The sequence below is a fragment of the Cutaneotrichosporon cavernicola genome (genome assembly GCF_030864355.1).
Source record: "Cutaneotrichosporon cavernicola HIS019 DNA, chromosome: 7a".
Taxonomy (NCBI): domain Eukaryota; kingdom Fungi; phylum Basidiomycota; class Tremellomycetes; order Trichosporonales; family Trichosporonaceae; genus Cutaneotrichosporon; species Cutaneotrichosporon cavernicola.
The window spans coordinates 375781-401139 of record NC_083399.1 but is presented as its reverse complement, the minus strand read 5'-3'; the positions used below and the strand labels follow the sequence as shown (position 1 = coordinate 401139).

At 59.6% G+C, this 25359-nt stretch overlaps 8 protein-coding genes across 8 annotated transcripts; 4 read left to right on the top strand and 4 right to left on the bottom strand.

Moving 5' to 3' along the window:
• Positions 1–183: 183 nt before the first annotated feature.
• PSE1 (uncharacterized protein) lies at positions 184–3643 on the top strand (the record flags this gene model as incomplete). The annotated part of the gene is made up of 15 exons (XM_060603568.1): positions 184–263; positions 436–538; positions 571–808; positions 934–1613; positions 1649–1721; positions 1753–1874; positions 1909–1940; positions 1976–2063; positions 2096–2414; positions 2450–2494; positions 2528–2649; positions 2685–2769; positions 2817–2918; positions 2953–3134; positions 3167–3643. 15 exons carry the CDS (start codon positions 184–186, stop codon positions 3641–3643), a joined length of 2748 nt encoding a protein of 915 aa, XP_060459848.1.
• A 105-nt stretch (positions 3644–3748) lies between these two features.
• On the bottom strand, positions 3749–4569 carry MET14 (uncharacterized protein; the record flags this gene model as incomplete). The annotated part of the gene is made up of 3 exons (XM_060603565.1): positions 3749–4114; positions 4232–4449; positions 4542–4569. The coding sequence occupies 3 exons, from the start codon at positions 4567–4569 to the stop codon at positions 3749–3751; spliced, it is 612 nt and encodes a 203-aa protein (XP_060459847.1).
• Positions 4570–4908: 339 nt separating this feature from the next.
• On the top strand, positions 4909–5570 carry CcaverHIS019_0701530 (uncharacterized protein; the record flags this gene model as incomplete). The annotated part of the gene is made up of 3 exons (XM_060603564.1): positions 4909–5321; positions 5365–5370; positions 5450–5570. 3 exons carry the CDS (start codon positions 4909–4911, stop codon positions 5568–5570), a joined length of 540 nt encoding a protein of 179 aa, XP_060459846.1.
• Positions 5571–5938: 368 nt separating this feature from the next.
• On the bottom strand, positions 5939–8095 carry CcaverHIS019_0701520 (uncharacterized protein; the record flags this gene model as incomplete). The annotated part of the gene is made up of 5 exons (XM_060603563.1): positions 5939–6991; positions 7036–7441; positions 7484–7763; positions 7814–8032; positions 8065–8095. 5 exons carry the CDS (start codon positions 8093–8095, stop codon positions 5939–5941), a joined length of 1989 nt encoding a protein of 662 aa, XP_060459845.1.
• Positions 8096–8625: 530 nt separating this feature from the next.
• On the top strand, positions 8626–10575 carry DBF2 (uncharacterized protein; the record flags this gene model as incomplete). Its single annotated transcript, XM_060603562.1, has 4 exons — positions 8626–9088; positions 9124–9545; positions 9596–9844; positions 9877–10575. The coding sequence occupies 4 exons, from the start codon at positions 8626–8628 to the stop codon at positions 10573–10575; spliced, it is 1833 nt and encodes a 610-aa protein (XP_060459844.1).
• A 208-nt stretch (positions 10576–10783) lies between these two features.
• Positions 10784–13277, bottom strand: ORC1 (uncharacterized protein; the record flags this gene model as incomplete). The annotated part of the gene is made up of 4 exons (XM_060603561.1): positions 10784–11573; positions 11647–11914; positions 11951–12686; positions 12870–13277. The coding sequence occupies 4 exons, from the start codon at positions 13275–13277 to the stop codon at positions 10784–10786; spliced, it is 2202 nt and encodes a 733-aa protein (XP_060459843.1).
• Positions 13278–13748: 471 nt separating this feature from the next.
• Positions 13749–20914, bottom strand: exo2 (uncharacterized protein; the record flags this gene model as incomplete). The annotated part of the gene is made up of 16 exons (XM_060603560.1): positions 13749–13757; positions 13793–14028; positions 14082–14580; positions 14649–14732; positions 15344–15457; positions 16080–16405; positions 16440–17211; positions 17248–19475; positions 19509–19933; positions 19967–20166; positions 20207–20316; positions 20350–20653; positions 20699–20708; positions 20744–20826; positions 20862–20872; positions 20911–20914. 16 exons carry the CDS (start codon positions 20912–20914, stop codon positions 13749–13751), a joined length of 5415 nt encoding a protein of 1804 aa, XP_060459842.1.
• A 1524-nt stretch (positions 20915–22438) lies between these two features.
• Positions 22439–24129, top strand: CcaverHIS019_0701480 (uncharacterized protein; the record flags this gene model as incomplete). Its single annotated transcript, XM_060603559.1, has 2 exons — positions 22439–23156; positions 23279–24129. The coding sequence occupies 2 exons, from the start codon at positions 22439–22441 to the stop codon at positions 24127–24129; spliced, it is 1569 nt and encodes a 522-aa protein (XP_060459841.1).
• Positions 24130–25359: the final 1230 nt, after the last annotated feature.

The window sequence follows — 25359 nt, the reverse complement described above, 5'->3', positions numbered from 1 at the left end:
TCGAAATTTCGTAACAGCTCCACGCGCTAGCCAACTGAGCCATAGGGCAATTGAATGCTGCTGATGGTTGTGCTTTTAGGTGTCCCTAAAAGGGAGAAACATGATCACTGGCAAGCCGGTGGAGGTCCCCACTATTTCAAGCAACTCGCACCGCGTCTGCATTCATCAACAACACGTCCTCCCATGTCCACCGAGCACCTACTTAAGGACTTTAGCGGCATCCTGGAGGGTGTCGCTAGCCCCAACAATCAAGAACGCCACGAGTGAGTACACTTTGGAAAGGGAGAGAAGCGACAACCAGCGCCGGAGCTCGCGGCGTATTCTGGCGGCTCTCCGAGGAAGGTGCAGGTGCGGGGTACTTAGCGTCCATGTACTTGGATGAGCGTCGCTGACTCCCACACGGGAGGATATGTCGGATGAGATGCTGACAATCAGAGCCGAGGTTCGCCTCACGCAGCTTACCGCCCAGTCACCAGGGCCGGTATTGCTCCTCCTCGCGCAGATTGGGGCGCAGGGTGTCGGCGGCTTCCAAGTCGAGGTGAGCAGCCCATGACTACTCCCTGACGACAGTCGCGCCAGCTCGCACTCGTGTTGCTCCGACGGGTTGCATTCGACCCAAATCGTGGTCTCTTCCTCAACGCCTCTGCACGGGTGCCCACGCCGCCGTTCGACGTGATCCCCGAGGGTACGCGAGGGCGCATCGAACGCGTCCTTACCGCCGGGCTCGAGGACGAGATGGACACGCGTATCCGCAAGGCACTCGGCTCTACTGTTGGCGACTGGGTCAAGGGCAGTGTGAAGCGCCGCCGTGAGTACCTTCCCCAACGTCCTGGTCGCCGTCGACGTGCTTCATCATGCCCTGCCTCCGGCGTCAATGCACAAGGCATAGCTGATGAGGATAGAGTAAACAGGCGACGACGCTGCTGACTCCAGGTCCATTTGCCGGTCTCTCGCCCGTTCTCTTCAAGCTCATCGCATCCAACCGCGCCTTCCATCGCTTCACGTCTTACCAGATTCTCAGGGAATCACCTCACCTCTTATCGGGAAGCAACTTACAAGAACCGTGGCCAACAGAGAAGGTGGCTGAACTCCTTTTCGCCGGCGTCAACGACCCCAGCATCGATGTGCGAGTCGAGGCTCTCCGTGCCCTCGGCGGGATCTTACACGAGGGATTCACCGACGCTGAGCGCGAGAGTTTAGGGCCGCTGCTCGTCGAAGCGGCTGTAACTGCCGTCGTCTCCATGCCATCCGATGTCCTTGTCCATCCGCTGGAAGCGCTTGTCGACATCGCCTCCGACTTTCCCCGGCTGTTCTTTGCCTCCCTTCCCATCCTGATCCCCTTCCTCGTCTCGTGCATAGCCCCGCCTTCCACCCTTTCTGGCCACCCCTTCTCACGCGTGGCTCACCTCGAGATGCAGTGGAGCGCGTGGGAGGACATGTCGGCCATGGCTTTCGAGGTTTTGTTCAACGTTATCATCGCGGACCGCAACAGCGTGGTCATGTGGCAGAACGGGGCGCTGGTGGTTGACGTAGTCGACGCTCTTATCGGTCGCCAGATCGCCGCCTTTGCCGCGGAGGGCGAGCAGTGCCAGGAGTGGATCGAGACAGAAGACGTGAGCGACTCTATGAGTATTTGCTGACTCTGGAGCTGGAGGATGACGACGAAACGTACCCCTCGTATCCGGAGTACATGCTTAATCGCTTCTCTCTGATCCTCTGTAGTGTGTCCGAGTTATCTGCGCTAACAGGCAGTGGATGGGTCCGTCCTCGCCGCCGTGGGTCGTCAAGCCGCACTCCTCGTCCGCCGGCCAGAGTGGCGCGCACGATACTGCACTCTGATGGCAATCGCGTCCGTTGCGGAGGGCTGTCATGAGGTGAGACGAACTCAAGCAAGATGCTGACATCCAGTCGATGTCACAAGGACTGCCGCAAGTTCTGGAGTGGGCATTTCGGCTTGAGAGCGTGCTGATTTCAGGCTGATCACTCCGCTTTCTGTGGACGAGCATCCTCGTGTTCGCTACGGCTTCCTTTATTGCATCGGTGTAATGTGCGACACGCTCTCGGTGAGGCTTATCCCTACAATTGCTAACTTCAGGGCGAAGTGCAGCGGAGGTACTCGGATGCCACGCTCCAACTCGTTCTGTCGATGCTGGACGACCCCGTCACAAGAGTTCGGGCCGCTGCTGCTGCGGCTTTGACGCACTTTGCCAAGGTCCATGGGGCACCGCCATCACCTGTCGCGCCTAGAATGGAGCTCAGACTGGCGGAGCTGGCACATGACGATGAGGGGGATAGCGCCAAGTTGGAGAGGCCATCGCTGGCGCCCCGGCTGCAGCCGATCCTCGAGCGGCTTATGGGCGTCCTCACGGTAGAAGGACCGCTGTATCTCCATCAAGAGGTGCTGGATACGATCGGTAAGTAGTTGTTGTTGTTATCGAACTGACAGCAGCTACTCTTGCCAAGGCGGAGAGAAATGCGTTCGTACCCTTCTACCGTGAGTGGTTACCGCGACATTGCTGACATCTAGGGGACATTATGGACCACATTCTCCGCACGCTGGAGAAGACCGCGACCGATGAGTCGCGGAAGAAGCTGGTATGCAGCGCCTTGCTCTGCGGCGTGCAACTCGGCCGGGCTGTAGGCAAGGAGGTGAGATAAAGCTGCGTGGCTTGCTCATGGACAAGCATTTCTATGGGGACGCGATTCCCCTGTGCAAGATCATGTTGAGCATTCAAAACCTGCCCATGAGCGACGACGATGTTCGACATGGTGCGCTTGGCGAAGGTGAGTGTCGCGGGGATCCAGCTGACGAACAGGGTGGGTCAAGGTCGCCAAGACGATTGGCAAGGACTTCTCGCCGTTCCTCCAGTTCGTTATCCCTGATGTTCTTAAGAGGGCAGAGTACACACCTGCTGCTAGTGCGTTCGCGAGCCAGGCTAAACTGACTTGAAGCCGATGACGACGACTGGTATGACCAGTCACGCTCGGCCGAGATGCAGGAGAAGGAGGAGGCGTTCGCGCACCTTCAGACCTATGTCCTGGTCATGGAGGAGAAGTACGCCCCGTTCCTCTCGGACACGATGGACGTTGTGCTGGCCGCCGTGGCGTCCTGGGGATCTGAGGCTGTTCGCGAAGTGAGTCTATTATGTAGCCCTTCTGACGGTAGTACGCCTGCTTCCTCATCCCCGGCCTCCTCCAAGCGGCCAAGGACGCAGACATGTGGCTCGGTGACGAGGGCAATCTCGAAGGACTGTTCCGCCTGTTGATCAACGCCATTCCACACGAGGAGGACGCTGCCGGCGTCGCACAGCTGTATCAGTCAATGTGCGACTCGTTGCGTGTCATCCACATGCCGCTGCCACAGGGCAACGTTGCCCATCTGGTGCGCACGTCGTTAGACTGGCTGAGTAGCGTGTACGATAAGCGCGTTGACCGCGCGGCCAAGCAGCACCAGATGGTCAAGCAGCGCGATTACGACGAGTGGGCCGAGTTTGAACAGATTGACGAGGAATCCGAAGACGAGGCCGTGACTGGCATGTACGAAGTCCTCAAGCTCATCCAGCACTACCCCGACGCGCTGGGCATTGTGGGTGAGGTGTTTGCGATGACACAGAAGGTGCAGGGCGCAAAGAGCGAGTGGTAGAGGGTAAGGCTTATTAGCTTGGTTAGTCAACTTGGTTGGTTAGAGCATCAATAGAGCCACGACTGCTACTGTATGAATGTACATGTTCTATGTCTAACACACTCTCTACGCCTTGATAATGCCGTTGTCCTCGAGATACTTGATGACAATGGCGACGGCTCCCGTGACGTCGACCTCATCCGTCTTGATGTGGATCTCGGGGTTGGGAGGTGCCTCGTATGGGGCCGAGATGCCAGTAAACTCCTTGATCTCACCTGCGCGAGCCTTGGCATACAATCCCTTGGGGTCGCGCTGCTCGACGACGCTGAGGGGTGCGTCGACAAAGACCTCGATGAACTGCAGAGGGGGGTTGTGCTTTGCGTGGAGCGAGCGGGCGAGGTCACGGTCGGCGGTGTATGGAGAGATGAAGGCGGTAAGGGCGAGGGAGGATGAAGACGCAAAGAGCAGCGAGACCTCTCCGATGCGGCGGATCTGGGGTCAGTGAGTGTGGCAAGAAGGGAGTGAGAATGTAGGTTCGTGTAGACGTAATCCTGGGCGGTGGGAGGGGTACCCAATCTCCTGTCTCAACCAACATATGCTCGGACTCACGTTCTCAACGCGACTCTGGGGGTCGAACCCGAGGTCCTTGTTCAGCCCGAAACGGATGTTGTCGCCATCGAGGCGGAACGAGTGGAGGCTGCGGTGGAGGAGCGCCTGCTCGAGTGCAGTTGCGATCGTGCTCTTGCCCGAGGCGGAGAGGCCAGTGAACCAAATAGTCGCGCCGCGCTGGCCGAGGAGGTCGGCGCGCTCGTCGAGGGTGACGGCTCCTGGAGCGTCAGCGACGAGTTGACGGTGAAAAGATCGAGGGCTGATGCACACGTCAAGAGTCAAGACAGTGGGAGAGGTGAATGCTACTCACCAGGGTGGAAGGTGATGTTGGTGGCCATGGTGCGGGTCATGAGGAAAGTAAAAGCGAGGTGAGTCTAACTTGGAGCGGGGTAGTGTCTCTTTCTTTCATTTTGCCTCGGCTTGATAAATACCATCCTCGTCCTCCTTGTGCTGTAGGTATCACGGAGAGCTATGAGGATTAACACGAACAAGAAGAAGAAGCACGCAACAGTATACCTTTTGATAGTCATGCCGCCAGAGCACGTCATGAAATTCCCAAACTCAACAACTCAACCGACTGGGGCTCCATACCATACCACGTGGCATCACCTTCCGCCATCTTCAAGCGTCATTGCCTTCACTCAGCTAGCTTGTTTGCTCGCATTCCAACAATCACAATGCCTGCGCCCACCGAGATTCCCAACACTGCCGCGCTAGACACGCTGCTCGCCTCCCTCAAGCCGGGCCAACTCGCCGTCCTCGACTTCCACGCTGTCTGGTGCGGCCCATGCAAGTTCATTGCGCCAGTGCTGGCCCGCATTGCCACCTCGTACCCTGACATCGTGGTGGCCAAGATTGACGTCGACAAGAACAAGGAGCTCGCCAAGCGGTACAGCGTCACAGCCATGCCGACGTTCAAGTTTATCAAGAATGTCGACGGCAAGCCCACGGTCGTCGAGACTATGCGCGGGGCAGATGCCAAGGGCCTCGTCGCGAATGTTGGCAAGCATGCTTCGGCGCCGCCGACTGAGGAGGTGAAGATTGACGACCTTGCCCAGCCGGGGCTGCCGCCAGTTCTGCGAATGCTCATGTACGCCGTGGTTGGCTGGGTTATCTACAAGTACTTTATTAAGAATTAGGTGAGTGTGGTGTGGTGGCCAGGTGGGGGGCAGCGAAGGGAGAGAGGTATTCGAGATTAGGCGTTGTGCTGACAGACAGAGATAGGCTGTTGCATGCTCGCCTTACCTTTGCATTACAATGTATCTATACGTGCTTGCACCACATTGTCCGCTGCGTTGCAGTCAGTCACGACCGGCTCCCAAGCCAGGTTTGCCGTTGAGAGATTTAGATCCAGTCGTGAGATAATGGCAAATGATAAGTTGCCCGCAATTGTGCGAGAGCCGCAACAAAAGCGAACTGTGCCATCTACTTGCCGGGAGGGACATCAGTGGTTTAGAGAAGGGTTGGTGGATAAGGGCAGTGAAAACGATCTGGGTCTATGGCGGTTACCTATGCGTACGACTCAGTGAACAAGAATAAAGGCAAGAAGGAGGATGATGGCAAGGAACATGAGTCTAGTCAACCCCAGAATCACTGCATCGACGCGCGCAACGACCTCCCGTCGCTACTTGCCACATGCCCTGTATTGCATCTAGGTCTGCATAAATCTCTTGTGTTTCACCAAGCATCCTACTCTTCACTCCAGTTCTAAACCTTGTAGCCAATCCCCGCTCCGCTCGTGTTACCGCTGCCGTACGTCTTCTGTCCGCCGTGCCACGGACGCGGCGGCGGGAACATGCCCTTCATCGCGAACGTCCATGATCCAACGACAGCGGGCGGCTCGGGCACACCGTCGTCCGCGCCGTTGCTGCTCATGTCGTGCGATACGGCGACAGAGGCCGGGCGCTTGGCGACGGGAGAAAGGCCCGGGCTCGGAGGAGGCGGCGCAAACGTGCTCTGCGGACGGCGCAAGTCCGGGCGCAAGGCCGGGCTCGGAGGAGGCGGCGCAAACGTGCTCTGCGGACGGCGCAAGGCCGGACGCAAGGCCGGGCTCGGTCCGGGAGGTGGGGGAGGTGGAGAAGCAGCAGGGGTTGGTGGCGTGGAGCGCGCCGGAGCCAGCGGAGGTGGGTTGCTCGGCGCGCGCAGACGGCCGGCTGCAGCCATGGCTGCAGCTGCGGGGCTGCGACCCGTGGGAGGAGGTGGCGCATCGTCGTTGTTGGACGCGTTGCTTGAAGAGCGAAGTCTGCCTGCCGCGGCTAGGGCAGCTGCAGCCGGGCTACGGCCCATGGGCGGAGGAGGCGCGTCATCATTGTGGGACACATTGCTCGAGGAGCGCAGTCTACCGGCTGCAGCCAGGGCTGCGGCGGCTGGACTGCGGCCCACGGGAGGAGGGGGCGGCGAATTGTCCTCCTGGCGCGGGACGGGGGAACGCTGGGGAGGAGGAGGCGAGCGTGCGGGTGGAGGCGCCATGCGCATCGGCGGGGGAAGGTTGTGGCGGGCTGGCGGCGGGCCGTGAGCTAGCGATCCCACAGGGGGTGTAACGGAACCAGAGGGCACGGACGTCGAAGTGGGTCTCCGTGGCAGGGGAGGCGCGGGTGGCTCGGGCGACGGAGAACGCGGTGGATGCGTGGACGTGCGAGAAGGAAGCATCGGCGCACGAGGAGGGAGCATCGGTGCCCCCGTTGGACGCGGTGGGGGAGGGGGAGCCCGGGGCGGCGTGGCATTGCCGCCTGGGCGAGGGGGCGCGGGAGGCACGGACCGCTGTTGTTAGCTGAAGGTCGTCGAGCGAAAAGCTGTACACTTACACTGCTAGGAACCCGCTGGGGAAGAGCAGGCGGCATGCGGCTCGGGAGAGCAGGAGGAGTAGGGCTTGCGCGAGCCGGCGACGACGTCCCAGGGCGGGGAGGGGGAGGCGGAGGGGGAGGCGGAACAGGGCGGCCAGCGTTCGCGGGACGGGGAGGGGGGGGTGGAGCCGGGCTGCGGCTGGAGATCGCCGGCGAAGGGCGGGGCGGCGCAAGCGGAGGGCGGGGAGGGGCCGGCGGAGGAGACATCTCACGGGGCGGCGAAGGGGGAGGAGGGGGCGCACGAGGGGGTGCATGTGGGGTGCGCGGCGGCGCTGGGGGGCCAGGGGGAGGGCGAGGAGGCGCAGGAGGCGCAGGAGGGCCACGCGACGGTGCCGAGAACGCAGGTGGTGCAGGTGGAGCCGGAGGACTGGAGTCAGCTCAAGCGAACACTATTAGAAGCTGCACTTACACTCGGCCTGGGGCTGCGGGCACATGTCGGCTAGGTGCTGGTGGGGCGGGCGGGGCAGGAGGAGGGGGAGGGACACGACCCGGCACGCTGGGCGGAGGACGAGGCGGTGCAGGAGGAGCGCGACCGGGCGCCGAAGGTGGGGTTGGCCGAGCGGGTGGGGCTCGCGGCGGCGCTGACGAGGGGACTGGCGGCGGCGGAGTTGCGCCGCTTGGCTTGGGAGGCCCATGACCTGCGCTGGGGATGAGAGGAGGCTTGCCAAAGCCGCCGGCGTGTGATGCAGCTGTGGGTCAGCCCTACCTAAGGATACCTCCATCACGGCCTGCAACTCACCTGGTCCACCGGTCTTCTTAAGCTTAGGCATACCGCCTGCGAAGAGGCCGGCCAGCTGAGCAGCCGGGTTGTCGGGTGCGACATCGTTGGAAGCAGGGGGTGGCGGACGAGGCGGGGCAGCTTTGGGAGCTGCGGCTGCACCGCCCTCACCGACGACGCCGCCTGCGCTCTGCACGCCTGAGCGGTCGTTGGTCTGGGACTTCTTGAGGCCCTTGCCCTCTACGCGTCAGTGAGGTCAGCGGAGGACGCACGTTGGATTTGCTGGAGCAGCGCGGCGTTCATGGCTGCGCTTCAGCTGTTAGTTGGATTGAGAATTGAGAGGTTGTGGTTGTTGACAAGGAAGGAAGGAAGGATCGAGGATGATTGTGATCCAATATCCTTTGGGGTCTCCGTCATGCGATCCGTCATCGTTACGGTTGGCACAAGCTGCTGCGGCGGCCGAAAGGGGGGCTGTGGCAGTCTGGTCATCATCGTCAGTCACGTGAGTACCACGTGGAATACAATTGGCGATTTCTTCCCTATTTGAGCCCAAGTCACTCTCTCGCTTCCCGGTCAGGGAGGGAGGGTATACCCTGAAGGCTAGGCTAGGGCCTTGCGCGACTGACTTCTTACCCTTTTTGTAGATCCGATGGTCCCAAGAAATGGCTTGACAATTAACACCAGGCTTGCGATCAAAACACAAACATCTCCTTCACTCTCACACTCTATCCTCTCTCCAGAATACAACATTGTCACACTCTCTTGACAAACCCCAGCCATCGCATCACCACATCACTCATACTTAACATCACTCCTATTCCTCTTCTCTCAACATGTTCCAGCGAGTCTTAAAGGCTGCCGGTAACCAGTCTTCCCAAGCGCCCCCTTCTCCTTCCAGCAAGACCGACATGCCCCCTCCCACTCCCCCCAAATCCCGCTCTGGTACCAAGGAGAACACCGCGCCAGGTGACCGCGACCGCGCGAGCTACCTCTCCTTCCTGTGGCAGGACAAGCAGGGCCAGGGCCAGATGCCAGCCCGGGATGAGGACGTGCACATGCACACAATGAAGGGCGCTCCTCCGTCACCTTCCAAGGCTCAAGCTCCTGCCTCGCCAGCCAAGCCGTACCACTACGTCAAACCGGCACAGCAGAAGCTCTTAGCTGTTCCAGGGGCTGGGCAGGACATCCACATGCGTACCGCCAAGGAGACGACCAAGGAGAAGGTGCTTGAGCCTTGGGAGCGCGAATTGCTAGCCAAGGACGAGATTAAGCGCAGCGCCACCGTCGCCCAGATCTGTAAGCTTTCGCCTTTCTGTTACCAGCTGACGCAGACTTCCTCGACTACTACTTTGACCTGTTGGGGTACATTGCGGACCGGCGCAAGCGCACAGAGATGTTCAAGGCCGACACGGAGATGCGCGGCGTGGCAGGCGAGGCGTTCAAGAAGGAGTATGCGAGCTACAGCGGACGTGAGCGTGTTCTGCTCCGCAAGCGCCGTACCAAGACGCGCATGGACAGCTTCCACATTATCGCGCAGGTCGGCCAGGGTGGCTACGGATCAGTGTACCTCGCGCGTAAGCGCGACACGGGCGAGGTGTGCGCGCTCAAGAAGATGCGCAAGGGTACACTCGCCAAGATGGACGAGGTCAAGCACGTGTTGGTCGAGCGCGACATTCTCACCGCCGTCAAGACGCCGTGGCTCGTCCGTCTCCTATACGCATTCCAGGACCGCGAGCATGTTTATCTGGCCATGGTGCGTTACATCGGGCCGGGGTGACATGGGATGTTTTAGCTGACGTGCAGGAGTTTGTTCCTGGCGGCGACTTCCGCACGCTACTCAACAACTCGGGCGTGCTCAAGGAGGAGCACGCGCGGTTCTACGCCGCAGAGATGTTCATGGGCGTCAACGAGCTCCACAAGCTCGGCTACATCCACCGCGACCTCAAGCCCGAGAACTTCCTCGTCGACGGAACCGGACACGTCAAGCTGACCGACTTTGGTCTCGCGACGGGTGCCCTCAACCCCGCCAAGATCGAGGAGATGAAGTCCAAGGTGGGTGCTTGCTTGGGTTTAGCTGACGCCAGCTCGACCAGGTGAGCGACGATAACCTCGTATTCCGGAGCACGCTGGAGCGCCGCACAATCTATCGCTCAATGCGTATGGCCGAGCCGCGATACGCCGACTCGGTGGTCGGTTCGCCAGACTACATGCCACCCGAGGTGCTGCGTGGCAAGACATACAGCTTCAGTGCCGACTACTGGTCGCTCGGCTGCATCCTCTTCGAGTTCCTGTGCGGCTTCCCGCCCTTCAGCGGCAGCAGTCCGGAGGAGACGTGGGCCAACCTCAAGAACTGGACACGCGTCCTTCGCCGTCCTGTCTACGACCGGCCCGAGGACCTGATATTCAACCTTTCCGACGTGGCATGGGACGGCGTGTGTCGTCTCATTGCCGCGCCGCGTGACCGCGTGCAGAGCCTCGCCGATGTGGCTGCCCTTCCGTTCTTTGCTCCCCTGCCGTTCGCTCACCTCCGCGAGACGAATGCGCCTTTCGTTCCCGTCCTCGACGGCGACACGGATGTCGGGTACTTTGACAGTTTCTCGAGCCCAGAGGATATGGCAAAGTACGCCGAGGTGTTCAAGAAGCAGCGCAGCGTCGAGGCCGTCGAGGAGAAGGGCATGGGCGACCGCAAGAATTGGGTCGGGTTTACGTTTGGGCCCAAGGCTGGACTGCCGCCGAACGGACGTATGCGCAATCCCGACGACCCGCTCGCCGTCATGTTCTAGGCGCGGCGTGTGCAGCCCGTGTTCCAGCCCGCCTTCCAGCCCGTCTTCCAGCCCAAGTTCTGTTTGCATACCCTTCTTGACCAAGAACACGCTGTGTCCATGTATGACCGTTACGACTGCTGCTGGTGCACATGGACCACACTGACCTAGAGTGTGTTGGCGACTGGGTGACAAGCTGTCCATACATGCAGTCTAATTAATCTAATGTCTAAGTTCCTGCCAGAGCCCGCCGCCACGCATCCCCCTCGTTCATGAGCACGCGGCCCACCTCGCCAATCTCCATGCCGAGAGCGACGCGCCGTTCGTCGCCTCCCTTATACAGGTCAGGTGAGGCCGTGAGCGCATGGGTTGCAAGCAGGCTCCCGCGCACCAAGGCAAGTTCGGCATCTGACAGCAACTCGGTCGACTCGGATAACGCGCGGATGAGCGCGTCATGGTCGGTCCTGAGGGCGCGCCAAGCGATCTCGGGCACGCCTTCGCGGCGAATGCACCGCACCATGGCCGCAAGCATCATCTTCTGCTGTGGTGCGCAGGCTTTGATGAACAGCGCGACCGGGCTTGAGCTCATGGCATTGAGCACTCCGGCCATGTCTCGTGCGCCAACCACTCCCTTGCTGTTGGACATGGCGACTTCCACAGCCCGGCGGCAGGCATCGAGGACGCGGCGTGCGTCGCCGTTCGTGCCGGCCATCTTGGTTGCCGCGAGGGCGATTGCGTCTGGCGCCAGCACCTTGTGATCAAGTGTTGATTTTGGGTGTGACACCAGGCGCGATTGCACAATCTCGATGAGGGCCGCGCGGTCGTATGGCTGGAAGAGGAGGGTTTGGAGGCCCAACCGCGATTTAATCTTGGCTGCGAGGTGTTGGGGCAGGTCCATCCGGTTGGCGATAGCGATTACGAAGAGCTGCGAGTCGCGCATTGTCGGCCAGTTGAAGAAATTGTATACGACGTCTTGTTTGGCTGTGAGAAGCTGGTCGAGCTCGTCCATCAGCACAACGCTGGAGTCAGTGTTGAGCGTGGCGTGAGTGGGCCGTTGGTTGTTGAAGCGGCCGGCCCGATTGGGCGACTCACTAAGTGTTCGATCTAGGACCTCGCACGCCGCTCTTACGCCCAAAGTGCGCCTCAAGTCCGCGCAGCGCCGTCTTGGCACTCGTCCCTCGCTGCCCACTAATCTCCTCCCAGAGGACAGAGTACGCGTGTGCAGGACTGGGGATCTTGAGGCCGTTGATCTCGACGTATGAGAACGGCGCGATTTCGCCATCCTCGGCCCGCCGCTTCAGCTCCTTGACAACGGCGTGGACGGTGGCGGTTTTGCCTGTTCCCGGAACGCCAGCGATGTCTGGGGTCAGCACTCTGAGGAGGTGGGCCAACTTACACAAACACCCGCCGCCGCCACTCTCAACGCCCTCCTCGACGCGTTGGAGGACATCGACAAACTCCTCCTCGCGACAGGGGAGGGACTCTGGCGTCGCACCGACATGCAACAACCGCAGAGCGCGCTCATATGGATCAGTCGGGAGTGTGTCGATCTTGACGGCGTGGGGGAGACGCGACGCCGAGGCCTTGGGGTGGGCCTTGGGCTTTGCCTTCGTGGCGGCCTTGGGCTTGGTCTTGGCCTTCCGTGTGGTTTTAGTCTTGGTCTTGGTGACCTTCTTTGGTCGTCCCCGCGCGGGCGCAGCCTTGCGCTTCTTTCCCCGCGTCTCCTCCTCTTCTTCTTCTTCTTCCTCCTCCTCCCCCTCACTCCCTTCCAGCTCACTCCCCTCGCTCCCCTCCTCGTCGCTCTCTTCTTCCTCGGCTTCCTCTTCCTCCTCCTCCTCCTCAGCCATAGGAACACTCCACCCCTCCCCAGCTCGCCCACGGCTCTTCCAGACATCCACGTCGACGTGCCACACTCGTCCACCCCGCGCGCCCTTGTCATACGCCCGCGCGCACCAGTACACCCCATCTGGCTTCTCCCACGCGTATCCCTTCCACTTGGTTTTGCGGGTTTCGTCGGGAAACTGTTCTTTGAAGATGGTGCGCGAGTAGATCGGGACCGTCTTGGAAAGGAGAGGGAGGGGGAGGGCGGAGGTTACGGGGCGGGTGGGGGACGCGGCGAGGAGGACTTCGTTCTGGTGTCAGTCGCGAACTCGAGTGAGCGGGGTGGGTGGGTGGTGGTGGTAGGAGTTTGGTCGTGGTGGTAGGGGTTTCGCCGTGGTGGTAGGAGATGGGAGGGGATGGGAGAGGGAGGGAGCGGATGGGAATGGGAGGGAGAGGAAACTGGGAGAGAGAGAAAAAGCCAGCGACCAACTCACATCCTCAAGAGTCAGATCGCGCATCACGCTGGGCAAGTCGCTCCGTCGAAAGAACCAATGTACGCGTGCCATCTTTCTTGTGTCTTCCTCTTGGTCCTCTTCACGCTCGTCTTCGGGAACGTCCTCCTCCCACATATCCACAAGCATTCCAATCCCCTCCGCCCCACCTTCGAGGGCGACTCTAACGCCGTCGCCGATGGCGAAGCGCGCCTCGTCCGCTTTACGACCCCCGCCGCGGGTCCGTTCGAACGACGTGTAGTGTCTCCCACCATCGGTGTTGGGGCCGTGTCTCCCACCATCGGTTGTCTGGGCCGAGGTCCATTCGTATCGCGCAGGCCCCTGTTTGACCGCGCTGAGAGGGGTGAATATTGCTGTTTGGCGCGTTGAGCGGCGCGGTGTGACGGGCATTTGGGGGGATGTGTTGTTGATGTGTTGTTGATGTGTTGTTGACAAACGCGTGAATCCTGAATCCTGACTTGACTTTTGTCCTCTGCCTCCTCCACTTGCATCACCCACAACAGTGCTCGCTTGTCACAAGTCCCACTCGCGATACGGCACGCCACCGCTCCATGCACTCATCTGCGCCACCGCTCCTCGCACTCATCTGCGCATCGGACTACATTGTCTGTAATCTGGGTATATATAGTGCGGTAGACCGCATCTACGGTATGGACGGCATTTTGACTTCTTCTGCTTCTACGAAACTGGTACAGAGCCTGGACGCAGGCGTAAACGGGATATCTAGCTGCGGTCCGGCCCGGTAATGTGGCAGGGATGCGGGGTCGAGATTTAAAGACGGTAACAGGGTTCGGAGAGTACTGGATGGTTGGTCTTGTGCGCCTTGGTGACAAGGACACATGCTCTAAATGCGAGAATGCTCTACAAGAACTGGCGTTAGCTTGGCAAAGGGGCTTGCAGCTTACGTAGTCTGGAGGCCGGCGCGAGACGAGCGGCTCGCCAGCGCGCGGCGCGGGGTCAAACTGTAAGAACGTGTACTTGAGCGCGTCGTCGACCTCGAGGATGGCCGCCTGGTTACCGCAGCGGTAGCAGTAGTTGGGCGCCGAGAAAATGGTGACGACGTTGCGCTCCTGCGACCACGAGAAGCCCTCCATGACGAGCTGGTGCGCACGCGCGACGAGCGTGAGGCCGTTGTTGTGGTCTGGTGTCAGCTGCCGTGGTCAAAACATAGCTGGTGTACCAGCTCCAACTCACTGAACGCCTCCGAGATGTCCTGTCCAAAGGTGTAACCTGCACCACGGGGCGAGATGCCCCAGCCGCAGCGGTCGTCGGGGTCAGACCAGAGAAGGTCGCACATCGGCCCCTCGTGTGGAACCTCCTGGATACGGTCGATCGAGCGGATGTGGTCGAGAGTGTCAATCGAGGGGGAGAGACCGCCGTGCAGACAGAAGATCTGGTTGTCGATGAGTGCCGTGAGGGGCAGGTAGTCGAAGAGGTCGGTAAAGTACTTCCAGACGTTGGCGTTGCCGTACTTGCGCAGGCACTCGTCGTAGAAGCCGTAAACCTGGGTGATCTGGCGCGACTCGTGGTTGCCGCGTAGGATCGTCACACGGTCACGGTAGCGCAGCTTGAGACCGACAAGGAGAGTCACAGTCTCAACCGAGTAGTAGCCACGGTCGACGTAGTCGCCCATGAACAGGTAGTTGGTGTCGGGCGAGTTACCGCCGATGCGGAAGAGCTCGGAGAGGTCGTGCTGGAGTCAGCGCTGGCCTTGCGGAGCGACGCCTCGCTCGTTGTGAACGCGGAATGGCAGGTACTCACAAACTGGCCGTGGATGTCGCCACACACCGTCACGGGGCACCGGACAGGTTGGACGTTGGACTCCTCCATGAGGACCTCGCGGGCCTGGTGTTAGCGCGAGTGTGCAGTGAGGGGGAGAAAGAGCAACAGCGAACAGAGTCAAGGCGGAAATGTGCGCAGGGCTGTGCGAGAGGGCGATAGACGCGGAGAGCGGCATGGGATAGGAGAGCGTGGCGGAGGGCAGCAAGGCATTGCTAACAAATGCGGCGCAAGGCATTGCTAACAAGTGCGGCGCACTCGCACTTCCGCACAACCGATCACACGATGACGAGGGGTAGGGGGGCAAGGTGCGTTTGGGAGGGGCACGGGCGGGGCGGGACCGAGGGCTTTGTTCGCGGTTCTATCCTCGTCGCCATCCGCCGCGGTGTGCTTTGCGCTTCTCGCAAAAGCAATTCGCAACTCGTTGATGCGCGATGGTCGTTGGGCGTTGGTGGAAGCGGATCCTTTGTCATCGCGACGCGTGCGCCGTGTCATGCCTCCGCATCTGCGCCGCGGCATGCACCGACGCCCGACGCCCGCTGTCCGCTGCCCTCATCCCTGCCTGCTCCAACCCAGCCACAGTGAAGAAAGGCAGCGGCAGAAAGTGGGAGATGGATTCGGCGCCACCAGCCACGCGATGGCTGTTCACTCGCGCTGAGCTCGGACGCGCGGCTTACCTTGTCACAGAGCTTCTTGACCTCTGTCTCGGAGAGGGGCTTGCATTGCATGAGCTGGGCGATCCAGCCGTCGACCTCGTCGTTTGAGGACATGGTGGTTGTGAGTAGCGCTGGCTAAGTGTTGAATAGAGATTGATGATTGATACGAGCAAGGTTGAGTTGAGAGAGGAGGGTTGTGAGTTGGATTGGGTTGGGTGGGATTTGGTTAATGCCACCATACAGTGCCATGTGTAGTGCAAGGCGAGCAACCCAGCCAGGCCAGCCAGCCAGCCAGCCAGCCAGCCGTGAAGGGGAAGGGGATGGATTTGATTCCGTCCCTCGTGTCTGTGTGACGCAGCACCTCCCCCTCTCTGCTCTCCACCCCCTGGACAATCACTCAATACAACGGGATCAGATCAAACCAAGGTAGTCAATCCTCCCAATCCCCGAGTGTGGCACATGGCACACGCTCCACACATTCCAGTCCTTCGTCATTCATCAGAGCCAACCAAGCATTCAAGAACTGCTTACAAAACACATGCATTCCCCTTGCACTGCGTTGTACACTAAGATGACTGAGCCGTCCCAGCGACTGGAGCAGAACTACCAGCATCACCACCGTTGCTTCCACCAGCCGCACCACCATCCGCTCCACCAGCCGCACCACCAGCCGCACCACCAGCCGCACCACCAGCTGCACCACCGCGACCGCGACCACGGCCCCGGCCTCCACGCCCGCGCGAGCCACCACGCCCACCGCGGTAGGGAGAGTTGCCCGCGGGAGCAGGAGCACCGTCTTGCGGCGCAACAGGGTGTGGAGCACCTTGCTGCCCAGTGTAGGCGCCGCCACGACCACGGCCTCGGCCGCGGTAGCCGTGGCCTTGCCCACCGTGGTTCTGCCCGTGGCCTTGACCGTAATGACCCTGTGGGGCTTGGGCTTGGGCTTGGGCTTGGGCTTGGGCTTGGGCTTGGGCTTGGGCTTGGGCTTGGGCTTGGGCTTGGGCTTGGGCTTGGGCTTGGGCTTGGGCTTGGGCTTGGGCTTGGGCTTGGGCTTGGGCTTGGGCTTGGCCTTGGGGCATCGACCTGGGCATGGGCATGGGCATGGGTATGCGCACACCCGCAGACGCAGGCGGAAGCGGCGGCATCAATTCTTGCAGCGTTGTCGCGGGCGACAGGGGTTTGGGCAGCTGGTGGTGACGCGTCGTTGGTGACACCGGCCTGATATGCGGACCCTTAGCAATGTGTTGCCGAGGAGCGCCGCCCTTGAGCGCCGACGTCAAGCGAACGTGGTGCGACACCTGCTGCTGCGCAGCCGGCGTCCCAATGCCCTTGGCCGCGTTGCCAAAGTGCAGGTTGCCGTTGGACGGCTGACCGTGCCGAGCAGGATTCTGAATGATGACTGGGTTGCGGCCAGGGCGCGACGGCTGGTAGTTGTTGGGAGCAACAGCTGGACGTGGGCCGATCTGTGGCTTGAATGGCGCAGCGTTGCCCAATGGCGCAGGCTGGGCCTTGGGGCCGACAGCGAACTGCGGGTTGGTGAGGTTGAGGCATGCCGCGAAGGACACTGTCGAACCACGGTAGTTGGAGCACCGGCCACCAAGCGTCTCGCCGCCCATGAACGGCACGTCCCAAACGACGTCAATGTCTCTCATGCCAAGACCCACGACAACGCCCTTCATGGCGAGAGGCACGCCGCCAGCAGCGGCATCCTGGACCATGACGACACGGTCACCAAGGGCGAACGTTTGTCCAATCAGACGGTAGATGGCGTGCGAGGGCTTGAGCACCGCCTGGCGCGGGATACCCTTGACCTGCGCGCGCCTCAGCTGGTCCATGGACTTGCGCTCCTTTAAACGGTCGCCCATCGCCTCAAGCTGCATGACCGTGTCCTGCCTGTCAGCTGCTGTCTTCCTAGAATAGCTCACCTGGTCAAGGGCCTCCGAGTTGAGCGACACGGGGTCCAAGTCGAGAATCCCGTGATCCTTGATCCACTGACGCATGGCCTTTATCACCTCGTCCGGGTTGTCAGACGACGGACACAGCTCGGCCGACGTCACAATGTCGTGGCCGCGCTTGTCAAAGTGACGGAACGGCTCGGGGAACGCCAGCTTGTACGAGTGGATGAGTTGAGCGGCCTTGGCCGAGAACTCCCATCCCCTATCAACCTTGCGCGAGTAGCCGAGCACCTTCATGCCCTTGGACTCGAACTTGAGCTGCAGGCCAATGTTGAACTTCTGCGTGCCCTTCTCTGGAGCAACCATAAGGGACGACGTAATGCGCGAGAGCGCAAGACCGCTCATGCCCAACTGTCGGGAAAGCACGTGAGACGGGTACCAGTAACCAGATGGGCGTGAGTCGACTAACCCCTTGAACAACGCAGTCTCCTGCTTGTCGCTCTGGAAGTAAGACAGTGCGACGTCCAGTGTGTCGCCGTTCGTGCCGGCGACCTGCGCAGCACCGCCATACGCGAGCGCACCGAGGAAGATGACCTTCTCTCCGACGGGGAACTCCTGCGCGATAGGGGGAGCGTCCTTCTCAATATAACGCTCGTCCTCGTAAGCAACCTGGTTGACGAGCATCTGTACGGCCTGAGGGATCTCCTTGTCCGCACCCTCGTAGTCCTTGACAAGAGCGCCCGTGTCGACACGCTTGAGACCCTTGAGGGGCCGGACGTAAACGACAACGTCCACGTTCCCGATGATAACGCCGCAGCGCTTCGAGTAATAGTCTTCAATCTTGTCGCCGTCCTTCTTCCACTTGATCGTGTCCATAGCCTGGTGGGGCTTGGACACGATCTTGGTCGAGCCGTCGGCGTTCGACTGCAGCTCGTACTTGAACATGTCATCAGCGATGCCGGCAACGATGCCCTCGCGCAAGTATGGCCAGTCGTGGAACGCGCGCTGTCCGAGAATAGTCTTCGCAATCTCGCCAGTGTTGCGGCTGTCGGACTTCTTCGTGATAGTGATGACCATCGACTGGTTTCGACTGTCCTGGTTGAACACGTGGACGCTTTGGTAGCCCAGCGAGCCCTGGTAGGGGAGGGTTGCGAGCGAGGGGAAGCCAAAGAGTGCTGAAGCACCGAGGAGGACGCCATCAATGAGGCCCAGCTTGAGCTCGGCGTCCTCCCCCAATGTTGGCAGGATGAACTGGTTGACGGCCACATGGCAAGCCACGAGATCAGGGAAGAAGCCTGGGAGTGAGGAGGGGTAGTGCGTCTCGTTCTCCGGGTCATACACGAACGAGGTCGGGCGCTCGTTGCCCTCGTTGCGGCGCTTCTCCTCGGGCGTAAGGCGGTGGTCGCGGGCAGCCATCGCCTTGAGGAGACGTGACTCGTCAATGAATGGAATCTTGACGACGGCCTCCCAGTCTTGCTTCTTCCCGTTCATGTCGAGGTCGAACGCACGCGGGTAGAAGTCGTAGATCGGCGAGGTCTCGTCGTTCATCAGGTCCCGGTACGCCTGCGGGACGTGGTCCTGCGAGTCGGCGGGCAGAACGCCCATGAGCTGCTGGAAGGGCTTGAAAGGCGTGCCCAACTCCAAGTTGAACTGGAAACTCGCAATGTTCTTGAGGTCGGAGATCATGGGCGCGTAGTGGTAGTCGTAGAACCAGCCCCAAGCGGGAACACCCTTGTAGTAGTAACTGATGACCCACTGGAGGCCCTCGACGTAGCGGTACAAGATGGGGTGGAGCGACTCGGGGTCATTCCAGTTGATGTTGAGTTTCTCCTTGTAGTAGCCGCGTTTCCACTCTTCAATCTTCTCGTCCATCTTCTCCTCGAACGACTGCCCGGCGTCCTCCAAGTCGTCGTCGACGATCTTAGCTTTGGCAAACTTGTCGAGCACACGCTGGATAGCCATCGCACTCTCCGTATCCTCGTCGGACTCCCATTCCTCCTCGACCTCGTCGCCCTCGCCTGGCTCACTCAACGCGTCGACATTGAAACTAAGGACGATGAGCGGCTGCCCGTAATCGTCGACCTCGTCCCACGTGCATCGCAGGTGTAGGTCGTCCGCAAGGCTCTGGACGAACGAGCGGTCGCGCTCGTCGAGCTCGTTGACAAGCGTGAAGCGGTCCTCTGCTGTGGGGTGGCTCTGGTGCTTCTTGACAAAGGTCTTGACCTGGTCGAGGAGCTTGTTCTGACTCTTGGTGATTACTGTGGTTAGCTCAACTTTAGACTCCATCTCACTGAGCTTGCCGCGCTTGCGAGCCTTCTCGAGGGCAGCCACGTCCTTCTCCTGCTTGCCCTTGTGCCATGACGCGCTGGCGAACTGCTCGGCAAACGTGTCGCGCTCATAGTTGGTTAACTTGTCGAGCAGCAGCTGCAGGCGGGGGAGGTTGATAGTGCCGTGCTCGTTGATGTAGCCGCCAGCCACGGGGAGCACCTCCTTGTAGACCTTCCAGATGTATTCCAGCCCACCCTCGTTGATGTGGAGGCCTGGAAGATGTGGTAAGAAGTCGTTTCCGACAAAGAAGCCCATCAGGATCCAGTCGTCAATGATGCGCTCGAGGTCGTACTTGAACGAGATTTGCGTCGCGACAGATGCAAACTCGAGGTCGAGGTACTCGCGCACCAGCGACAAGTGCAGGAGGAACATGTTGGAGTTCTGGAGGCTGGTGTGAGCTCAGTACGGCAACGCTGGTCACGTCGAGCTCTTCTTGACCTTGCGGCCGAATGTGACCTCCTCACGGAGGAGGCAGAAGTGGGGGTCATGGCTGAGGAGGCCCAGCATGACGAGGTCGGCATCGAGGCCGTAGAGACAGTGACGTGTGTTGGGATTGTAGCCCGGCTGAGCCTTGCTCATGCGGATGTACTCTTGGATCTTGTGTTCTCCCTCTCCGGGAACCTAATTGTCAGCTTGCGCGCATGCTTACGGCTGCACTCACATCATGCCCACTGAGGATGACCTGGACACCGCGCCATTCGGCGTCCTCGGACATACGTTTACGAACGTAGTACTTGAGGTGGTCGGACAGTCTAGCCATAAATGGCGTGCCTGCGGTCAGTCTCACTCAAGCGCTAGACGCACCAGGGGTGATACAGTTCGAGTCGAACGCCTTCTCCTCCGGGAGCTGTTCTCCCTTGCGCTCAGCGGCTTCACGTTGCTCGCGCGCGTCACGCGCGGTGCGGAAGCGACGGGAGCGCTGCTGGTTCATCTTGGCACGAGGCGCAACGCCGTCAATCGCCATGAAGAAGACCTTCTGGGGCTTGATCTTGGTAAAGAGGAAGTCGATGTACTGGAAGATTGCTAGGATCATCTGCTCCTCGGTGATGCGGAAGTGCGGGTCGTTCTCGGATGATGGGGGATGGGAGCAGTTGTGGATGATACCATTCTGTTGTTAGCCTATAGGGGCGCAGGGGTTAGCGAGGCGGCGCACCATGTCAAGGCTGGAGTTAGCGCGAAGGTTAGCTGTCGCACGCACTAGAGGTTGTCAAATGTTGGGATCGAGTTAGGCGTGATCAGCTGCGAGGTGAGGGGATACCTCTCAGAGATCCAGCGGAAGAACTGGGGTGAGTGGCGATCCTGGCGTGTCGAGATACCTTCGGGACACCTGTGGGTCAGCACACGTCACGGGCGTCGAGAACTCACCCATGATGAACGTTTGCTACACTAGAGGTTACAGTTAACAGCAGCAAGTGGCTCAAGGTGATGATACAGGTTGAGTAAGGGCGCAATGCTGGTTTGCCAGGGAAGGGTATCGCTTGCCGTGCGGGGTATTGCACGACGATGGATAAAGGGTAGGGGCAGCCGCAGCTGAGGCGGAGGAGTAAAGGAAAGAGTAAAGCAAGGAAGGGGGACCCGTCGAGTATGAGTGTGGTAATGATGAAGGATGCCCGGTTGGTGACGACTCGCTTCTACTTGGATCCTGGTGACTTGGTCGGTCCCGGTGGATACGGTGACGCGGTTGGGTGCCGGTGATAACGGAGTGGCATTCTCATTACATAGTATTCTCTCTTGTTATTGTTAAAGCCACGTAGATATATATTATCTCGGAGATATCCCAGATGTCCATGACTGGAACCATGTTCACGTGTTCATGAGCCCGTGTCACCATGGCCGGCCATTACCGCGTTTTCCAGGTCCCCAGGTTGGGCCCCCACTTGCAATTCGCTTGTGAAGTCCAAGTTTGCAAACCGAAGGGCGCCACAACCACAACATTTGTCTGTGGTAACTGGCAGTTGGCAGCTGGCAGATGGTAGCCCCGCGCCAAATGTTGGGGTCAAGGCAAACAGATCTCGCTTGATCCCTGTACCCCCAGCAACTGTAGCGGAATTTCATAACCCATCCGGTGGCCGGTGTACCAGTGGACGAGTGTACCTTGAAGCAGATTCGTCACACCTCTGCAGATGGATAGGAAATCAACAAACGTAGGCAAAGACGGAACAAGATGGGCAATGTTTTGGATCTTCGAGATACATACCGCATGGGCCAATGTTCCATACGCCATGGGCCAATCCGTGGCCCACTGACCAACATGCAAGCGATGGGCCAACATCGAGATGGGCAACAATGATAGCGATGCTGCGAGATTCATAGGCAAGAATGGGAGAAATTCATAGGCAACGACATGGCGATGACGAGATTCACATGTTGTTGGGTTCTTCGAGGTGAATGGGCCAACAATGTGATAGGAAATCACCCCGTAGAAAACTCCTGATCGGCGTGCCGTCACTGGTGCCGCCTCTTGTGCCACCACTGTACACTGACTCGAACTACGGATGCCATCGGCCCTCTTTCGGGCGCTAGAGGTCGCCTCCGCAGCGCGTACCAAAGTCTAGGCGCGGGCCATCAGAGTCTGGCGCTTGGGTCGGCAACATTCCGAGGTTTACCGCGCGGAATGCTGTCACCCCACCTTGGTGCCGAGGCACCTGATCGTCACAAGTCTTCGAAAGTTGACCGAGACCCCGCGTCGGCCTGGTCCGTATCCTGAACAACTGCTCCAAAGCCAAGGTATAAGAAGGTCTCGTGTCCATATCCAAGACGCCCACCTCATCCACCACGCCCAACAGCGCTCCACTCTACTACCTAACCAGCTTTACCCAGCCCAACACAGCGACAATCTCGGCGTGTGCCGAGCCTCACAACACAAACACACACACACACAGCCCAACACACAATGACCGCCGACACCCGCCCCAAGGCCGTGGACCTTACCCACCACCTCTCGCTGCTCGCCAGGTCGCGCGTGCCGTCCCCGCTCAAGGACATTATCCGGTTCATGGAAGTCAAGGGGATCATCAGCTTTGCTGGTGGTCTTCCTACCCCCGACTTTTTCCCAATGCACTCGCTCAGTGCCAGCGTGTACCCCGCCAACACTGTTTTGGACCCCGAGAACCCGTCTCCGCCGGCTGAGAGCGTGGAGATTTCTATCCCCCGTAACGCGCCCGCCCCAGCTTACGACATCGTTCGTGGCCTCCAGTACGTCGGTGGTCGCGGGCTCACAGAGCTCGAGACCCCGCTCCGCGAGCTCACGGAGAAGCTCTGGCCGCCGGCCTACTCGGACTGGGACGTCCTCCTCAACAACGGCAGCACGGACGGGTGGATCAAGATCTTGACTCTGCTCATTGAGAGCGGCGACCACATTATTTGCGACTCGCAGATTTACCCGTCGGCGCAGGCGGGTTTCGTGCCTATGGGCGTCAAGTCGTTCCCTATTCCCAGCGACAGCGAGGGCATGTGCCCCGAGGCATTGGCAAAGGGACTCGCCGAGTGGGACGAGAGCCGGGGCCGTAGGCCTCGGGTCATGTACTCTGTTCCTGTTGGCCAGAACCCACTTGGCACGACCATGGGTGCCTTGCGCCGCAAGGCGATCTACGACGTTTGTGTCAAGTATGGTGAGTACAGACCGCAAGGTCGAGTGGGATATGGAGTTGGTAGGCGTAAGAAAGCCCTCTGGTGGTGCAGGTTTGAGAGCGACGAGAGCGAGGATTTTTTTTATTTTTTTTGCTAACTCCAGACGTCATCATCATCGAGGACGACCCGTACTGCATGCTCCAGTTCCCCGCCTACGTTGTGGGCCAGCAGTCGACCCCACCCGCAGCCAAGGCCGACATTGACGATTTCCTCTCGCACATGAGCAGCTCGTTCCTCACCATTGACACGCAGGGCCGCGTGATCCGTATGGACACGTTCAGCAAGACGCTCTTCCCCGGTGCGCGCCTTGGGTGGTTCACCTGCAACGCCATGTTCACGGAGCGCCTGGTCCGCGGTACAGAGGTGCAGACGCAGGGACCGAGCGCGTTCTCTGAGATCATCACCGGCGAGCTGCTGAACAAGTGGGGAGTCGACGGCTTCATCGAGTGGAACGTCAACCTGTGCGAGCAGTACCGCGTGCGTCGTGACTGGATGCTCGACGCGTTGGCCGAGGCATTCGACCTTGTTCCGGCAGAGCAGGCTGGGGTTCCTGGGGCAATTGGACTGGTTGCCTTTCCCAAGGGCAAAGGAGGGCCTGCAATCCTCTCCTTTGTTCCGCCCATTGGAGGCATGTTCATTTGGTGCAAGGCGCACTACAACACGCATGCGGCGTGGGCTGGGTTCGAGGCTGACAAGCCGGACCAGGAGCGGGTGCGAGCGTTTGAGGAGAAGTTCTGGATTCGCCTCGTCGAGGCGCTCGTCCTCGTCACCCCCGGTTGGTACTTTACCCCATGGGAGGGAGGAAGCCACAGCCTGCACGAGGAGGGGTCGGGCAACTTCCGCCTGGCGTACTCTTTCGAGCCAAAGCACAACGTTGACGAGGGCATTCGGCGCATGGCGGACCTCATGACCAAGGAGTGGACTGGCGAGGTGGACATTAGTGGGAAGCTTTAATCTTGGGACTGTAATCTTTCTTGCATGCATTTGTCAATGGGTGAGGATGTGATGTTGCCTATTTCTGATCCTTTGATCTTCTGATCCCGCGAGAGCAGCCACATGTATTGTATGGGTTCTTGCTTGGGCACACTCTTGGCAGAGAGACCGTCCGACGTCTCGAGGCGAGGAGTGAAAAAACCCCGACGCCTCGACGACCTATTGAATGAAATCTCTTTACCGGTGGAGATCTGTGGACAGGAAGCATCGCCTCAGTCCTTGGAGTACCATGCCCACCCCCACCCCCATCCCCATTCCCACCTTGCCTATATAATCAGTCACCCATCGAGATTCCACGAGATTCCACTGGACTATGAGAAGCGCTGGAGGCGTAACTGCCTGGGCCCGCGAGAAATACACGGACACCTGACGCGCCCAGTGCCCATGAGAGGCGGTCGAGGGCTGTTGACTGGGGCCACCCGCGCTCCATCTCTCAGAGGCAGTATTTGATCGATGGCGGGGTTTATTGCACAATGAGCGGAAGCTTATCCGTTCTAAGCGGGGTAACTAATCTAATAATAGCAATTGCTATTATGGTTACCTGAATTAGAACAACTAATCAGGGATGAGATTGTAGTTTAAAATATTAAGTGGTAGGGGTGAACATGAACGACCCAAAGGGATCCAGACATCACATGAACTGACAGAGGGAAATGTTTAAAGCCTTGTGAGCAAAGTGGCGGTACGAAGAGTACTCTTTTAAACAAAAGGTTAATAACTTAACGTCATTCAGAGTCGGGGGATCGGGGGGGGAAAAGCGAATATGAGTCCGAGTACGAAGCCTACTCGGCACCCTGATTATAAGGAATGCTTGGTAGGGAATATGGAACCAAGGTGTAATGAGGCCGCCCAATCGCTCAAAAGATCATTGTATTGAGATCTAAGGTCTCTTGCTAACATGTGAACAGCCGTCTTAACAACGGTATTAACAACCGTCTTGGATCCTGCGTCGAGCTGCCTCCAACATCCAGAGCTGTGTGCGGCGCCGAAGAGAGGGAGGCGGTGTGTTGATGACCTTCCTACACAGGGCGGTGTAATTGATCATATCTGGACCCACTCAAACCATAGATCTCCATGATCTCCACTTGTGACATGGGGAAAAGCCCAAAGCTCGACAAGCAGGTACAGTTAACTATCCAACTACATCTTGCGCCCCCATCCTCGCTCCCATCTTGTCAGACTGCACAGCCC